Genomic DNA, 15,371 nt, shown 5'->3' with positions numbered 1-15,371 from the left:
ATGTTTTTTCGGCTTGTGATAGCGATTCGGATATTCACACGTGGATTTTATGCGCGGATTTGTTTACATGCGTCGAGATATCTTTCTGGCCCATTTTTCTTGATTGCAAAGAACTTCACTGGGGAAAATAAGCGGGGGCGTGAAATCCCTGGTGACAACAGCAATGGTGGTTGGACGTGGTCGTCGATGTCGATATCCTCACCTCCATCTTTTGTCGTTGATCGAATTGTTGATGTTATTGTTACACTACACCCGACGTCATCTCACCTTTCATTGTTGATACCAAGCTTTCCAAGAGAATCCCACGAGGAAACGGGCCACCGCTTGTCCCAGGATCCCGAGAGGACCCAAGAAGTCAAGGAATCCGCAGAGAAGGCCACGGATATCTTGGCCCCGTTGGAGGGTTTGAACCAGAGAGAAAAATAGCTTGGGCAATCTTGGAAGAATCAACCGCGCAACCGATGCGGGTGAAAGGGGGGAGGAAAGGGGGCAGCAGACCGTAGGAAATCCAGCCAAGAATTGCGAACCACCTCTCGGCATCCTCGGCGTGGCTGGGCAAGTCTGGGCAATTGCTGGGCATGGCTCGGCGAGCGGTAGAGAGACCAAGAGTTGCCAAGAAGGAAGTTCAAGCTGCCGAGGAGAATCGCCAAGATCAAAGATGATGTATAGTAGGTATGCGATGTGGTTGCTTTGACGGAGCGTGTGCCGTGTTCGATAATTGGAGACGTCTATCTCTGCCGAAAAAATCAAAGTGACTGGAAAGGAGTTGTTGATAATCCTCAGAACCCCACAGGAGCGCAAGAGTCTGGTTGAGGTTGGGTGATCCAATCAACGAGGCTGTGGGGTGCAACTCACCTCTCTCCCCACTTCATCTCGCCTGGGATGGGGACCCAATGCGCGGGGTCGCTCAACATAACGGACGACAAACGTGGAGATGGTGTAGCACGTGCTGTTTGGCACGCAGCTCAGGCAGCGGCTTATTGTTTTTTTTTTCCTGGTTTTTTTAGTTTAGCGGACGCTGAACCGCCGCTTTGAAACCAACGTTTTCTGCTCGCTTCGAGAAAGCAGCGCGCAGGTTGGCTCTTGTTGACCCAAACTGATGGTCATCGCCCAGGCAAAACGGTATCAAAGAAAGTCGGGGTCGCCAAGGGCTTGGCACGCGGAGGGGTGATCTCTTGGCCTTGGCAGCTGCTTTTGTGTGCAGCGGTGCTGTTGTGATCAGAAGTGGTTTGATAGCATTATCAATCGGCAAGCAGCCGCAAAAACCAAACAATCGCCCATCCAGAATTAAGAATGATGCCCAACATGGATGACCCGCAACAACACAGCTGCCAGAGTGGAACGATGAACTTCCTTGCCAGTTATCGCGATCGAAGATGGCAGCTGTCAGGGGTTGGGGTTGCATAAGTGCTGGAGATGTGGGCAAAGCGTAAAGCGTGTGACTCTCGTGGAGTGAGGCAACAAACGGACGCCAAGGGATTCCTCGCAAATACCAAGCCTTGGCGTCCTCTTGGCTGTCCTTGGCGACAAAGTAGTGCTGTTAGGGTTTGTTAGGAGGTCAGGGCGCAGCACTGGTGGTTGCCTCAACAGCAGAGTGCAGCAGGTACGACGGGCGGGCCGACGCTGCCACCATCAGCCAATGATGTGAGCTTGGCATCCGAGGCGCCGACTTGCCAAGCGGGCCAAGGAGGCCAAGAGAGTTTTGCCAAGAGTTTCCGCCATGTATTGCCATGAGGGCAAAAAGCTGTAATAAAGGACATAATGGCCCGCTGTTCTCCTGATTCCAATACTGAAGCATTTTCCTCTCTGCAACAAACTTTGAGCCACATCCACGAGCAGAATCAAAAACATTTGCAACAAGCATCGCTGTTTCGTCCATATTTGCCGTTGCGGGTTGTCTGATTCCATCAAGCACACCGCGTCCCGACAAGACCAGTTCCGCCCAGCCAACACGCTTCTCCCGGTCTTGGCATCTTCCCACCGCAAGCAGTCCATTCTCGGCGTCCTTTGAAAAGAGTGGGGCTAGGGCTTGTCTCTCTCGACTACCCCACGTGACCACAACAGAAAAACCAACCTTAAGCTTCTTCACGTGCACTTCACGTGATATCTCGACAGCCATGTCCTCCTCGGGCATCTCACCTACACAGGTGTCGCCAACGGCACCCGCTGCCGATACCACCACTGCTGCTGCTGCCACTCCGGCTGCTGCTGTCGCCGCGCCCTCCTCCGGGTCGTCCAGCTCTACCTCCAACGGCGCGACTCCCGCGCCATCCACTGCTCCCACCGCCAGCTCATCCAGCAGCACTGCCCAAGATGAGAGCCTTGTGTGCCGGTGGTCTGAGTGCAACGAACGGTTCACGTCTGCCGAGGTCCTTTATGTAAGTTGTTTGTTCACTTGCTGTGAACGAGAGCTATCGCTGACATTCGCTTTTTCAGGAGCATATCTGTGAGAAGCACGTCGGCCGCAAGAGCACCAACAACCTCAACCTCACATGCCAGTGGAACGCTTGTAGGACAACCACTGTGAAGAGAGACCATATCACTTCCCACATCCGCGTCCATGTTCCCCTGAAGCCCCACAAGTGCGACTTCTGCGGCAAGTCGTTCAAGCGCCCTCAGGATCTCAAGAAGCACGTCAAGACTCATGCCGATGACTCTGTTCTGGTCGGCAGAACCCAGGACCAGCCCGGTGGCATGAACCCCGCCTACCGTGCTCACCCAAACTCCAAAGGTATGTGACACATATGCTACTCCTCCTATCTGTTGACTACTCGACGTACTTGAACAAACACGTTTTCGTTCTCCCAGAGGTTTCGAGGCTAATCCGCCTCTAGCTCCCCCCGCTTTCTATGATCATAATGGCCACATGCGCGGTACTAACACCGGCCCCTTTGGCCACCCGCACCAGCAGAATGGTCAGCCTAGTTACTACGGCCAGCACCCCGCGGCTCCCCAGCACCCATCTTATCACGCTGGGCCCCCCATGTACTACTCTCAGCACATGGGTGCTCCCCGCGGAGATTTCATGAGCCACCATGCCTCTTCCTATGCCGACCCCCGGGAGAAGCGCCAGCTGGATAACTTGAACGAGCTCTTTGGAAACCTCAAGCGCCGTCAGATTGACCCCAGCTCGTACCAGCAGGTAGGCCGCTCCCTGATGCCCATCCATGGTCTTGGCTTCCAGGCTGGCGGCGGTGTAGCGACCGAGTACATGGCCCAGGCTCCCCACACCCTCGCCATGGGTGGTGGTTCCCATGCCACTCCTCTCACCCAGCACTACTATCTGCCACCCATGCCCAACCTTCGCACCAAGGAGGACTTGACCCAGATCGACCAGATGCTCGAGCAGATGCAGCACACCGTGTATGAGAACACCGGGTCTCCCAACTCTCACTATGCCCCTGTTGATCTCCGTCACCCATCGCCTTCTTATGCCGCTCGCCCAGCCGTCGACCCCTATGCTGCTTCTGGCGCTCAGCAGGTTGTGTCTCCTCTCAGTGCCGCCCCGTCCCACTCCAGCAGCGGCACCCCCGCCGTCACCCCTCCCTCCAGCAACATGTCGTACACTTCTGGCCACTCGCCTACCACCTCGTCCTCCGGCATGTCTCCCATCTCGCGCCACAGCTCCACCTCGGTCGCCTATCCCAACCTCAGCAGCCGTGCCAACCCTCTGCCTTATCCTCCTACGGCTGCTGGTCTCGGGTCCAACTTCACTCACAATGAGCGCCGCCTCTCTGGTGGTATGCTCCAGGCTGCTGCCCGCCGCTCTGGCTCCGAGTCGGACGGTGCCCGCACTCCCACCGCTGCCCAGCCTGGTGCCTCCTCGGTCAGCTCACCTAGTGGCGATTCTGAGGGCCCTGATGGCGAAACCTATGATGACTGGCTCAATAACATGCGCACCATCGAGGCCTTGAGAAGCGCCATCCGCCAGCGCCTTGAGCGCCGCGACTACGAGGAAGACACGGATAACAGCCGTATCGACCCGGCGCTCGCTGATCGCTCTCGCCCCAGCCCTCCCACTGACCCCGGCCGGGTCACTTACCCCGTGCTCCCTCCCGCGGGGCACTAAGTCATGTGGAGTTGAGAACAAGTTGGGTACATGTGTTAACGATGCGGGCTCTTGCCCATGAAAAATACTTGCTTGGGGTTTTGTGTTGTTTACTACACACATTCTTATGTTGTTTTTTTGCGGAAGATACCTCCACTCATGGCCTGTTGTTGTCGGTCGGCTGAGGGGAACAGGCTGGGAAATAGTTGTTGTTTTCTGTCCTTTTTTTTTTTTTTTTAATATTCTTCTGGTAATGGGGGGCGCTTGAGCGGACGTCGATGGGGATGACTTTTGTCATGGGTCGGTCATGATGATGGATGGGATGTTTATATCCGTCATGGACCGCTGTTGCTGTATTTTTTATATGAGGGAGACCTCTTTTGCAGCGTGGTAGGCTTTATAGCCGGGAAGCGAGAATAAAAAGTGTTTGATTACTAGATATCGACTTTATTGCTGGCTTGTGTAATATGACATGAAATGTTTCCGTCATTTGACAACGGGCTGTGATTTCCTTTGAACCTCTCCCATCCAAGCTTTGGGGTTGATAATCGCGAGGAGGCGCTGCTCTTTCGACGATTTTCATCTGATTTTAAACACCCATTTGATGACAGGTATTGCAAGGACGAAGAGCATCGTGTGAAAGCGCCGCTCTGGTAGAGTTCCCCGGCAAGCAAGCCAAGGATCACAGACAAAAAAAAGAAAAAAAGTCCAGTCGTCCCCTGAGCTGAAACACGGGCAAGCCGGGTGGTAATGACAAGCTGCGAGGAGCTCTCACATGCAGTCGCTGATGAAGGAGCGCTCCAGGTCCTTTGAGAGGCCATTCAGCGCTTCCTCGCCTGCTCGCCTAGCTGACGAGGGATTACTTAGCGTCTTACACTGAGAAGCTGCGCGTGCGCACCAGTGAACACCATGCCCTTGCTCGCGATCTACCAGCCTGCGAACAAGCTGCATCAATCCTCCCCACCTTGCCCTCTCGAGGAGACCACTCTTCACGGCCTAGAGACCGAACAAGCAATTTGGCAAATTTCTTGAGATAACCTTTACGGAGCACCCTATTTGTCTTACCAGCCTCCCACCCCCCCATACCTGTTTACTTACCTTTCCGATAATATAATAAAGGCCCTTAAAAGAAAACATAATAAGTTTTCAAATTATCTTTAAAGGCCTTAGAATTATCTTTTAAGGCTTTTAAATTGTCTTTCCAGCCCTCTTCACTATCTTTTAAAGCCTTTTCATTATCTTTTAAACCTTTTTAACTATCTTTTGAGGCCTCTTCACTATCTTTTAACGTCTTTTGATTATCTTTTAACGTTTTTCTAATTATATTTTAACATTTTTTTAGCTATCCCTTAGAGCCTATCGAATGTCTTTTAACCCTTAATAATTATGCCTCGCAATATAGTTAAATTCTATATTAAGGGGGGGTGCTGGTAAGCTAAATAGGGGGTTCCGTATAGGTTCTCTCAATTTCTTTGCCAAAGATGGACTTTTCGTTTGCCGCCCCATGGTTTGACTGGGCCGACGCCCTCGCGGGCGAGCTCGCTCAAGAGAATGCCGCAACTGCTAACGCGGCGCAGAGAAGCGCTATTCTCTTCTCCTTTCGGCTTGCGCGTGCCTCTTGAGAAGGCTTAAGGGTACCATCTATCCATCAAGCTAAAGCCAGTATAAAGGATGGCTTCTTCTCTGCCATTAAGTCGCTCACAGTTGGTTTTCCTCCACACAATACCGCCAACATACCACCCTCTGTTCGAGCTCTTTCCGACGGTTTCACCGAGCCAGGTTGAGAGCTGGAAGTGGGCAAATGCTTGGATGCAGCCTTGATCTCTTGCACACGCTGCTTGCTGTAAGTTAGCCAGATAACATCCAGTCATTCTGTCCACTTTCACTTTGGTTGGCCTTTGTTTTGGCTTGGTGGATGAGAGGATCTTATCAGGTTATGTGGGTAGCTGATTGGTCTTCACCTTTCTTTAACTTATACCAGCAAGTAAAAGGCAATTATTCCCAATGAACCACTTACCTTCCTCTCCCAATCGATCTCTCTACCTACTCAACCAAACTCACAAACAACCCCGCCACCGAAATCTGCTTCCCCAAACTCCCCTTCTCGTAGGGCCCACCCTAAGAAACACCATGCAAGTTCCGCTCCCCATCCTTCCCACTTGCTCACCACCCCCCGATCATTCTGCCACATCTCCTCCGCCCATCGAGTCAACACCCCTTTTATACGGCCTCTCACCCGGGTACGTCCTATCCAACTTTGCAAGATTATACGCAACTATCCCCTTGAAAGCCTGCTGGTCATTATTACAATTCCCATCCCCCTCACAAGACTCGGTTAGAATCCCCGAAGAAGACACCATCAAAAGACTAGAACTCGCCACCGCCGCATCGGCGATTTTCCTCGCTTGGGAAAGATATTGACTATCCTTCGTAGCTGTATAAACATCTATTCCCCATTGGCAGCGGTTCAACACAGGCTACCTTCCATATAACACACCAACCGACCAGCCCCCCACCCCCAGCACCACCCCCTGATTATAACTCCACTCCGTCTGGCCATTATTTCTACAACTCCCATCCTCCGTCAACCCATCATTGACGAGGTTCTGCTCATTAATCATCCCACCACCCCGAAACCACTCCCACCTTTGCCTCGCCCTCGCGAGATACACCTCCTGCTGCGTACGCAGGTACAGCCCCGGCGCGAGAGGCAGATGGCGCGGGATAGAGGGACGGTGGTGAGGAGGATGTGGGAGGGGGGGGGCTTCATTTTTGTGACGACGAGAGAGGTCGAGTGCGTAACAGGAATTTGTCGTGGGTTGACTCTGTCTAGTTGGAGAGGTTGGTTCAACGACAACCAAACTGTCTATGGTCGACGATCTTGACACCGTTCCTGTTCGCCCGCCCAAGGTACCTACCTAGTTACAGCTTTCCGCCTTCTGACCTGCCATCTCAACCAAGCTCGCTCATCTGAGCTTCTTCTTCCCCAGATGATGACCATAACTTACGGCCCTACCATGAGCAAGCTTGGACACCTCTGCATCTTTGCGCATTGTACCTGACAAGCCCCATACTTCAGATTCCACCGTTTGGTCATGACGATATGTACCACGGCTGGCCATGCGGACAAGCAATGACCAAAAAGAAGCTTGTGCCCAGGTCCACTCGGACTCGACGACCAAAATAGCAGAATCGAGTCACTGCCGGGCCCTTTTGTGCAAGGAAAACCTGCCTCAACATGTCAACGCTCAGGAGCCCAGGGGGTGGCTGTATTGTTCAAACGGTGTAACCACCATCCCGCTCACCCTCACCGACGCAAGAGTGTCTGTCCCTTTTCCAAATGAACTCTTTAACTACCTCTCATCCGGCCCCGGAAACGCTCCCACCCACACATTTTCCCCTCAGTGACGTGTTGAAATGCAGGTCCTGATGAATAGGTCACACCCCCAACTTCGGAACCCTTCTCGAACACAGTGTGTGTGCCTCGTAATCCCGTACATATAGGAGTGGTTCGACGCAGGCAACCTGCCGGACACGACAGAAAGAGGCACAGAACAATTCTCTTGCATGAGCACATGGGTGCAGTGAAATGCCGACGTGCATGGGAGAAAATCTCTGAGGAAAAGTCATCATGCAGGTGAGGTGGCATTGCATCCCGAGAGTCGCCTTCTTTTCCCTTCTTTTACCTCTCGGTCAGAGAGGCCCAATATCGAAAAAAAAATAAAAAATGTCTTGCCCGACGAGAACTAAAACCCCCACGTTGGATGTCCGTTGTTGGCGTTACAGAAGGGATCGTCGTGTAATCTCCTGCCCTGTTAGTCATCCCAGCCATTTTGTGAGGGATTACTAACAGCCAAGAGAGTTGTGGCTGCGGGAACCAATGCACACTTGCAACATCCACACGACGCCTCCACCGCGATTGCCGCTATCTTCAACGACAGGGCCAGGGAAGGGAAAAAGACGTCATCTAATGTCCCCTCTCGAATATCGAACGAGACTATCGACAACGAGAATTATGAACTGACAGAGAAACAAACCCAGTATGTCTCTCGCTTATGTCCCGTATACTCTGCTCTTGTTATCATCATCATCATCATCATCACGGCTGCCACGGCATAAACGTCGATACGACAGAAAAATACAATGGGCCTTTTTTTCTTGGATCGCAGAAATTCTAGCGAGTCATCGCTGGCACTCTATCCTTGTGATGGACCAACCAGCCCGCCCTGTTGGGATTTCTCCCGCTCTCTAGCCAGTCAAGCTGTGTTTCAGCCGGCCAGGGAGCCAGGGGGTTAACACTCCCCGCGGCGATCGTCTAATTTGAGCCCTGCTGTGGAAAGTGGGTTGGATGCCTGTTTGCAGCGTCACCAGCAAAAGACTCGAAAACCCCGTTGTCCCGTCCGTCCCGGCATCCCGAATCCTTTTTTTTTTCTTATTTTCTTTTTGCTCTTATTTTTTCGGTTTATTATTTGCTGTCTTGTTATTGCCTCTGTTTTATACCCCTACTTTATGCGCACGCCTTTTGACTCAGATTGCTTGATTTGATGGACCAGGGGTGTGGTGAAAGTTGATGACCAACAAACAGCCCGACATCCGCGAGGAACAAGGAATCCAGAAACTCATTTGACGGAGAAGAGCCGGGATATCGCCAGTGAGCGAGTCCATGTGCGACACCAGCTGCGGGTCTCGCCGCGTTGCTTGAAGGAAAAGTGAGCAAAAAAAAAAAAAGATCCCGACGTGCGCTACGCTACTATCCGTGCCTACCTCGATCCACACGCGGGCAAAACGAGACGAACAAGATGATGGAAACCGCGAGCTTGCAGCTCCCTAAAACGGGCGGCAAGTCTCGCTTCTCAAAGGCCCTCCCTGTCCCTCCTTCTTTGCCTGCTCTCGACTTCGACACGGACTCGTTCGGGTCTGACCTCCCACTGCCTCCGCCACCAAAGAAGGACCTGCCCAAGACACCTGTTGCTGGAGCCCCCCTTCCCATCATCAAGAAGCCCGTACCGGCCGCAAAGGACTGGGACACCAGGAGCACCTTCACCACCAAGACTGCTTATACCATGGCTGCCGTTGCTCAGCCTCCCCCAGATTCACCTCTCCCGCGCCTGCCTGCAAAGTCTCCCGGACTCCCACCCCCGATGAGTGTGCCACGCCGACGGCCCGTCGCCTCGCCGACTGTTGCAAGCCCCTCGGGTCCGGCCCCGACATCTATCCCAAGCCCGACGTTGCCAGAGAGAGTTCCCTCACCTGCTGGCTCATACTCCAGTCTACTGTCTGCCTACTCCAACCACACATCTGATTCTACACCGAGGACATCAACAAACTCTGCCAATGAAGTGGTTTCCATTGTTCCATCCAAAGATTCTCATTCAGCGTCGTCGCCCACAATAGGAAACGAGGCTCGCATTCAGTCGCAAACACTTCCGTCATTGCCCTCCGGCCAACATGCTCAAACACAAAAACCCAGCACTTTTACTCACCAGATGTTTAAAGAAGACCTCGAAGAGCTACCACCTCCACCGCCTCTGAAAGATGCCCAGCGGCTTGCCAGACCGCAAACACCGACGAGTCTGCAGATATCATCATCGTCTGTCCAACCACCAGCATCCACGCACACGGCCACATCCCCGCTAGTAGATAACCGTTCTCCACAGGATCAGCTCTGGAGAAGAAGATCACTAAAAGCCGAGAAAAAAGTTGACGTTCCTGAACTCAACCTTGCTTCCAGCAACGGATCCACCGCTGCGTCCAAACAAACGCCACAACCACCTTCACAGCAGCCTCACTCTTCAGAACCGCAAGAGCAACCTCCCCCGTCCACGGCACAACGTGCCCCACCACCCCAAAATTTTGCAGGTGGATTGCCAGGGCGAAATATTCGGCCGGTGCATCCGAGTGAGCAGGCGGTGCCGCAGATCGAGGTCAATATGGGACAAGAAGTGTCCCATGTGAAGGACAAGTTGAGGAGGAAGGGCAGCCAAAGTCCGCCGATCGAAAAGGCTTCCAGTCCTTCCAGCTCGTTGCCGGTTGTGTCGCCATTATCCGCCCGGCGATTGCCGACGCCAGAGTACGGGGCGAATGATGTCGAAAGTCCCGTGATGGCCATGGCCGTGTCGCCAATATCGCCGGCGATTACCCCAGAGTTGCCAAGTGAGCAAAGGCCGGCGCCGCCGCCGCCGCCTTCTGTGTCACGAAGCGCGCTGGGCCCCCCTCCGGAGCACGCATTACGACAAGCTAGAAGCAGTCCCAATTTGGCGCCCAAGGCCAGCAACGGGGGATTTAATGGTCGCTCACCAAACGGTTTGCCATCTTCGCCTGTGCCTAGCCGTGACCGGTTCGCGAACCCCCCGCACTCGGCCCGCTTCCGAGCCGACTCTGGTTCTGGGTTTGGACCGAACCGACGGGATCCTGCAGGTTCGTCTCTGGAATTGCAGCCACCGTTTCAAAGGCAACCGCAATCACGACCGCAGAGCCCGGCTTGGGGTGGCAAGCCCGTGTCTGAAGACGGATCAGTCATTACGCTCCGAGCAGCACCACCAGCAATCCGACCAGAGTTTTTGGATTATCCCCTCCGGGAACACGACCCAAACGCACCAGATGAGACGGATAACCCTGGGGCGGGGTTGTTTCCCAGAAACTGGTTCACGCCTGCGCCGGCGGAGGAGATACTGGATGCTAGGCCGTTGCAGGAGAAGCATTTTCGGTGTATCACTAGCCATAGGATCATGACGGCGGGGAAGCAAAAGAATAATCCGATTGCGTGCCGGACGTGTGGGCACAAGGATCGGAATGCGGAGTGTTATATTTGTAGTGCGTGTTATTTGAATGTTTGTTCGGGGTGTGTGGGGTTGTTGAAGAGGAGTAGAGGGGATTTGGGGGTGGTGATCAAGGCTGTTGAGGAGAAGGGGAGGGGGGAGGGGGGTGATGTGTGAGATTGGGGATTTTACGGCGGGATAAATTTTGAAGATTTATGAGTAGATGGGGGTGTGATCTTGGGGAATAATAATGAAGAGATTTTGAGAGGAGGGCGAGATGAATTTTCACCTTTTCAGTTGGTTGGTTGTTAGTTGGTTTTTGGGGGGAGGGAAGGGTCAGATGTGATGGACGGAACGTCGAGTTTTGATCATTTACTGGAGGAGGGCTTTGGGTTGTGGAAGTTGTATATTTTTGATACCGTGTACAATTATTTTATAGGGGGTCTTTGGGTCAGAGTATTGGAGGTGTGGGAAGGTTAATGAGATTGAGTTGGATGTTCATCTGAGACTACCTACTTGGAAATGGTGATTGTGAGGTTGCGATGTTTGCTGAAGGTGAGATGGGGGGTGACGTTGCAAGGCGCCCCACTTTCTTTTCCCCAGCTGGGGTGGCACAGGGCTGTTGGAGCTAGCTGTCAATACAGGGGCCAATCACTCCATTCAGCCTCGATCGCCAAGACAACAAACAACAACAAAAGTCGGCGTGTGTGTGTTTGGGTTTGGGTTTGGGTTTGTGGTATTTTTGACACCTAAATTTTTACGGCGTGAAATATTGTGGCGATATCATCATGTCGTCCACGCAGAACAGCGCGCTGCCTGGTCGCGCGAGGAGTTTGAGGAAGCCGACTACGGTGGGTGAGCATCACAACAAGGGGGGGCTCGGGAGCGAAAGTCAATTGCCGATCAGGGGGCATCTTCAACGGGAACGGGAACGGTATCTGAGCGTACACTTAGGCGGGCGGCGGGGGTTGCAAGGGGTAGTAGACCCTTGTCTGGAGTTTTGGTGGTGGTGGTGGTGGTGGTGGTGGTGGAAGGACGACGACGATGACGACGACGGGGACGGGGGCGGGGCAGGTTTCTTCTGCTTCTTCTTCTTCTACCAACCCAGACTCATCGAGATTGGGGAGGGCGCCGTCGACGAGGCAGGTTTCGGTTTCTTCTGCTTCGGCGGGGAATGGGGATATACCCGGGACGACACGGCTTACGAGGGCGGCGTCGACACGGCAGTTTCTCGGTGCCTCCTCCGCCAAGTCGGCAGCTTCTCCAGAGGGGTCGGGTATTGCGCCTCCTAGACGGACGGGGACGGGGACGGGGACGGGGACGGGGACGGGGACGGGGACGGGGACGACTACTACCATCGCGGCAGAGCAGCAGCCGCCAACACCTCTATCCCGCCGCCAGACAGTCACCGAATCAACCTCGCGCAGGCCGACAACATCAGGCGGTCCAATCCCACCACCAAAACGCATCCCCTCCACCACCACCACCGCCGCCCACTCACGCGCAAAATCAAGCGTGACCACCCTTTCGAGCAGTAAAACCCTCCGACCACCATCATCAACATCCCAAACCTCCACTTCTACTACTTCCACCACGACGACGGACCGTTCCAAACCCCCATCACACGCGCCCCTCCTCCTCCTCCTCCTCCTCCTCCTCCTCACAAACGCGCCCCATCTCACCCTTCCCTTTCCACCCAGCCATCAACACCGGGAGTTGGCAGAACCAGATCCCTCAAACTACCACAAGGTGCGCTGGCGGCAAAGACAAAACCAGAATTCAACACGCACCAACAACACTTTTCCCCCTCAAAAAACCCCCAGCTGCCAAAACTGTCCGCCAGAGAAATATTAGCCCCCCCGTCGCCAAGCAAACTACCCGCCAACCTGGCCATCTCAGCAGAGACAGCACGGCTGCAAACCGAATTACTTCAACTATCCCTGCTGCATCAGTCGGCCGAAGAGACAAAACTCCAATGGGAGGGGTCGGCATATGAAAGGTTACGGGGCAGATTCGGGGTGCTGGCTGGGCTAGAAAAGGAGGTGGTCAAGTTAGAGGGACGAAGGGGGGAGGATGACAGGGCGAAAGAGTTGTTGGACTGGGGAGGGGGAAAGGGACTGGAGGGGAGGGTGAGGGTTTTGGATGAGGTGCTGGGCAAGGTGTGGGGGCTGACGGAGAATGGGGGGAGGTATTCGAGGGTTGTGGCGAGGTTTGGGAAGTGGTTGGGTCAGGCGGAGGAGGTGATGATTGCAAGGGAGAAGGGGGAGTGGGGGTTGGTGGAGGGCATTGGGCGGGAGTGGAAGGAGGAGATTGGGAGTATAAGCAGGAAGGTTCATGCTGTTAGCCAGGAGTTGTATGGAATTTTGGACGGGCGTGAGGCTGGTGAGGCGGGGGGGTTGGGGAGGGTGCTGAATGGGGTGAAAGACCTGATGGGGGGGATGGTGGAAGAGATTGAGATTATGGAGGTTGTGGAGAGGGAGGTAAGGGAGCAGGAGATGGAGTGGGTTAGGAGGGTTAATAGGGAGGGTGATGAGGGGGTCGAGACGAGGAGGAGGGCGGGGGCAGTTTGGAGGGCTTTTTGAGGGGCGGTTCATGATGCCAGCGACGAATGATTTATTGATATGGCCTAGGAGTGTCTCTGGCAATATGGATTTTGACGGGGGTTGCCGATTCTCTCTTTTTCCTTGTAACCTACACAATGGATATCATACATACAATCCACCGGTTGCCTGTTTTGAGGATGAACAAAGCTCTATAATGAGAGCGCATACGTAGCTTTTGGCTCATTTAGTACAGCACCTGCAGTAGAAGGGCAAGAATGTGAACCTCTTCAGCTCTCCTGTAGCGTTTAATCAGAATCAACTGGTGCCAAGAGAACCACATGATCACGGTTTCCACTACACTTCAAGCCAAAATGATGAAATATCAGCAGTGGTTAAGAGCAGTTAAGTGTATCAGAAGGGTCCTGGTCTCAAACTACTCCTCAAAAGTCAAGCGCATTCAAGGCATCGAAGCCACCAAACAAATGAAACCCTCTGGGATATCAAAACACATAGGACAAAGCCTTTCGTAAACGAAGAAGAAAAAAGAGAAAAATCATAACCTCAACAAAGTGAAGAAAGCTTGTTCATTTCATATCCCTCTTCCATCCCTCTTTTTTTCTTTCTTTTCCGTCCCCCTTAAAGAGAGAAAGGCCTCCTAGGATAACTGACACCCTCCACCGCATCATTATCCACAAACCAGCTCGCCCTCTCCCCCGCGCCCTCATTCACCAGCGCGCACGGCAACCCGGCCCCCTCCTCAAAAATCTGCTTCATAATCTCCTTCTTCCCACCCCCCGTAGCCACAAACGCAATCCTCACAGCATGCGTCACCACCGGCAGCGTAAGCGTGACCCTCTTCGGAGGCGGCTTGGGACTATCCTCAATAGGCGCCACCCACGCGCTCGTCTCCCTCAGCAACTCATGCCCGGGAAACAAGCTGCACGTGTGCCCGTCCGGTCCGCAGCCCAACAGCAAAAGGTCAAAAATCGGAAGCTTGACGCTGTCCCTCGAGGCAAAAGACCTGACGAGGGCTTGCTCGTACTGATCCGCCAGCTCCTGGGTGTCGTCCAGATATTCGGTGTCGATGGGGTGGACCGTCGGCTGGCCGGTGCCGGCTGGGAGCTTGTCAAGCAGTTCTTGCTTGAGGAGGAAGTAATTCGAGTCTTGGTGGTCGAGGGGGACGGCGCGCTCGTCGGCAAAGAAGATTTCCCACTTGTCCCACTTGACTTCGTCGTTGGGGCCCGAGGGGGGGGCGAGGAGGGCCTGGGCGAGGGTTTTGGGGAGGGAGCCGCCGGAGACGGCGACTTTGAAGACGCCGTGGCGGGCGAGGCCGGCTTCCTGGCAGGAGATGACGTAGGCGCGGAGGGCGGGAGCTAGATTGTCCTTGACTGAGGGGAACGAGTAGAGGTTCGCTTGTTTGGCCATCTTGACGGTTGTGTGTGGTTGTTGTGGTTGTGGTTGTGGTTGTGGTTGTGGTTGTGGTGGTGTTGGTGATTGTAGAGCTCCGAGATAGATAAGGACCAGAGATAGCCTCAGCTTCGGGGTTGTTTAGGTATGAGTTGCAAAGCAAAAGTCCAGTTTGGGCAGGGTGAGTTTCTAAGAAAGATGTTCCCGGTCTTCAACGGGGGTTGTTGGGAAATTTGTTGTGGGTTCTTGGCGGTTGTGAGACACACAAGCAGGCGTGGGGGAGGAGGTGCGGGGATGGAGCTTTTTCGGGGGTTGGAGGGTTAGCTTGACGCGGGAGTGGGCGATAAGATGCTGTGGTTCTTACTGTGGTGTTGCCTATGTGGTAGTAGATGAGCTGAGATTCCCAATGACGCGGTATCTTGAGTGTGGATGGGTGGGCTGTCTTGCGCGGGATTTTTTGTGGCTGGGTTTCTAATGGAGGGGCGTTTTTCGTGGAGGGCTTTGTTGGACAGGAGGGGTAGCAAATGTTTTGTGGTGAGGGGCAGCTGCAGAAGAGCTTTTTTGGTCTTGTCCAGCTCAGCAACCCCTGTTTGAGCCTCTTTTTGCCTGTAGTTG

At 53.8% G+C, this 15,371-nt stretch overlaps 4 protein-coding genes across 4 annotated transcripts; 3 read left to right on the top strand and 1 right to left on the bottom strand.

Annotated features, from left to right (window-relative positions):
* The first annotated feature begins 1,717 nt into the window (after positions 1-1,717).
* Positions 1,718-4,574, top strand: PACC1 (pH-response transcription factor pacc-1). Its single transcript, XM_062950539.1, has 3 exons — positions 1,718-2,378; positions 2,437-2,731; positions 2,835-4,574. Exons 1-3 carry the CDS (start codon positions 2,118-2,120, stop codon positions 4,067-4,069), a joined length of 1,791 nt encoding a protein of 596 aa, XP_062796564.1. The 5' UTR covers positions 1,718-2,117; the 3' UTR covers positions 4,070-4,574.
* Positions 4,575-8,847: 4,273 nt separating this feature from the next.
* QC764_709195 (uncharacterized protein) lies at positions 8,848-10,983 on the top strand (the record flags this gene model as incomplete). The annotated part of the gene is made up of 1 exon (XM_062950538.1): positions 8,848-10,983. One exon carries the CDS (start codon positions 8,848-8,850, stop codon positions 10,981-10,983), a length of 2,136 nt encoding a protein of 711 aa, XP_062796563.1.
* An 867-nt stretch (positions 10,984-11,850) lies between these two features.
* Positions 11,851-13,388, top strand: QC764_709193 (uncharacterized protein; the record flags this gene model as incomplete). Its single annotated transcript, XM_062950537.1, has 2 exons — positions 11,851-12,555; positions 12,630-13,388. 2 exons carry the CDS (start codon positions 11,851-11,853, stop codon positions 13,386-13,388), a joined length of 1,464 nt encoding a protein of 487 aa, XP_062796562.1.
* A 597-nt stretch (positions 13,389-13,985) lies between these two features.
* On the bottom strand, positions 13,986-14,774 carry SOL1 (suppressor of los1-1; the record flags this gene model as incomplete). Its single annotated transcript, XM_062950536.1, has 1 exon — positions 13,986-14,774. One exon carries the CDS (start codon positions 14,772-14,774, stop codon positions 13,986-13,988), a length of 789 nt encoding a protein of 262 aa, XP_062796561.1.
* Positions 14,775-15,371: the final 597 nt, after the last annotated feature.

Source organism: Podospora pseudoanserina (genome assembly GCF_035222485.1).
Source record: "Podospora pseudoanserina strain CBS 124.78 chromosome 7 map unlocalized CBS124.78p_7, whole genome shotgun sequence".
Taxonomy (NCBI): domain Eukaryota; kingdom Fungi; phylum Ascomycota; class Sordariomycetes; order Sordariales; family Podosporaceae; genus Podospora; species Podospora pseudoanserina.
Note: the sequence above shows the minus strand (reverse complement) of the source record. Positions and strands in the feature narration are given on the sequence as shown.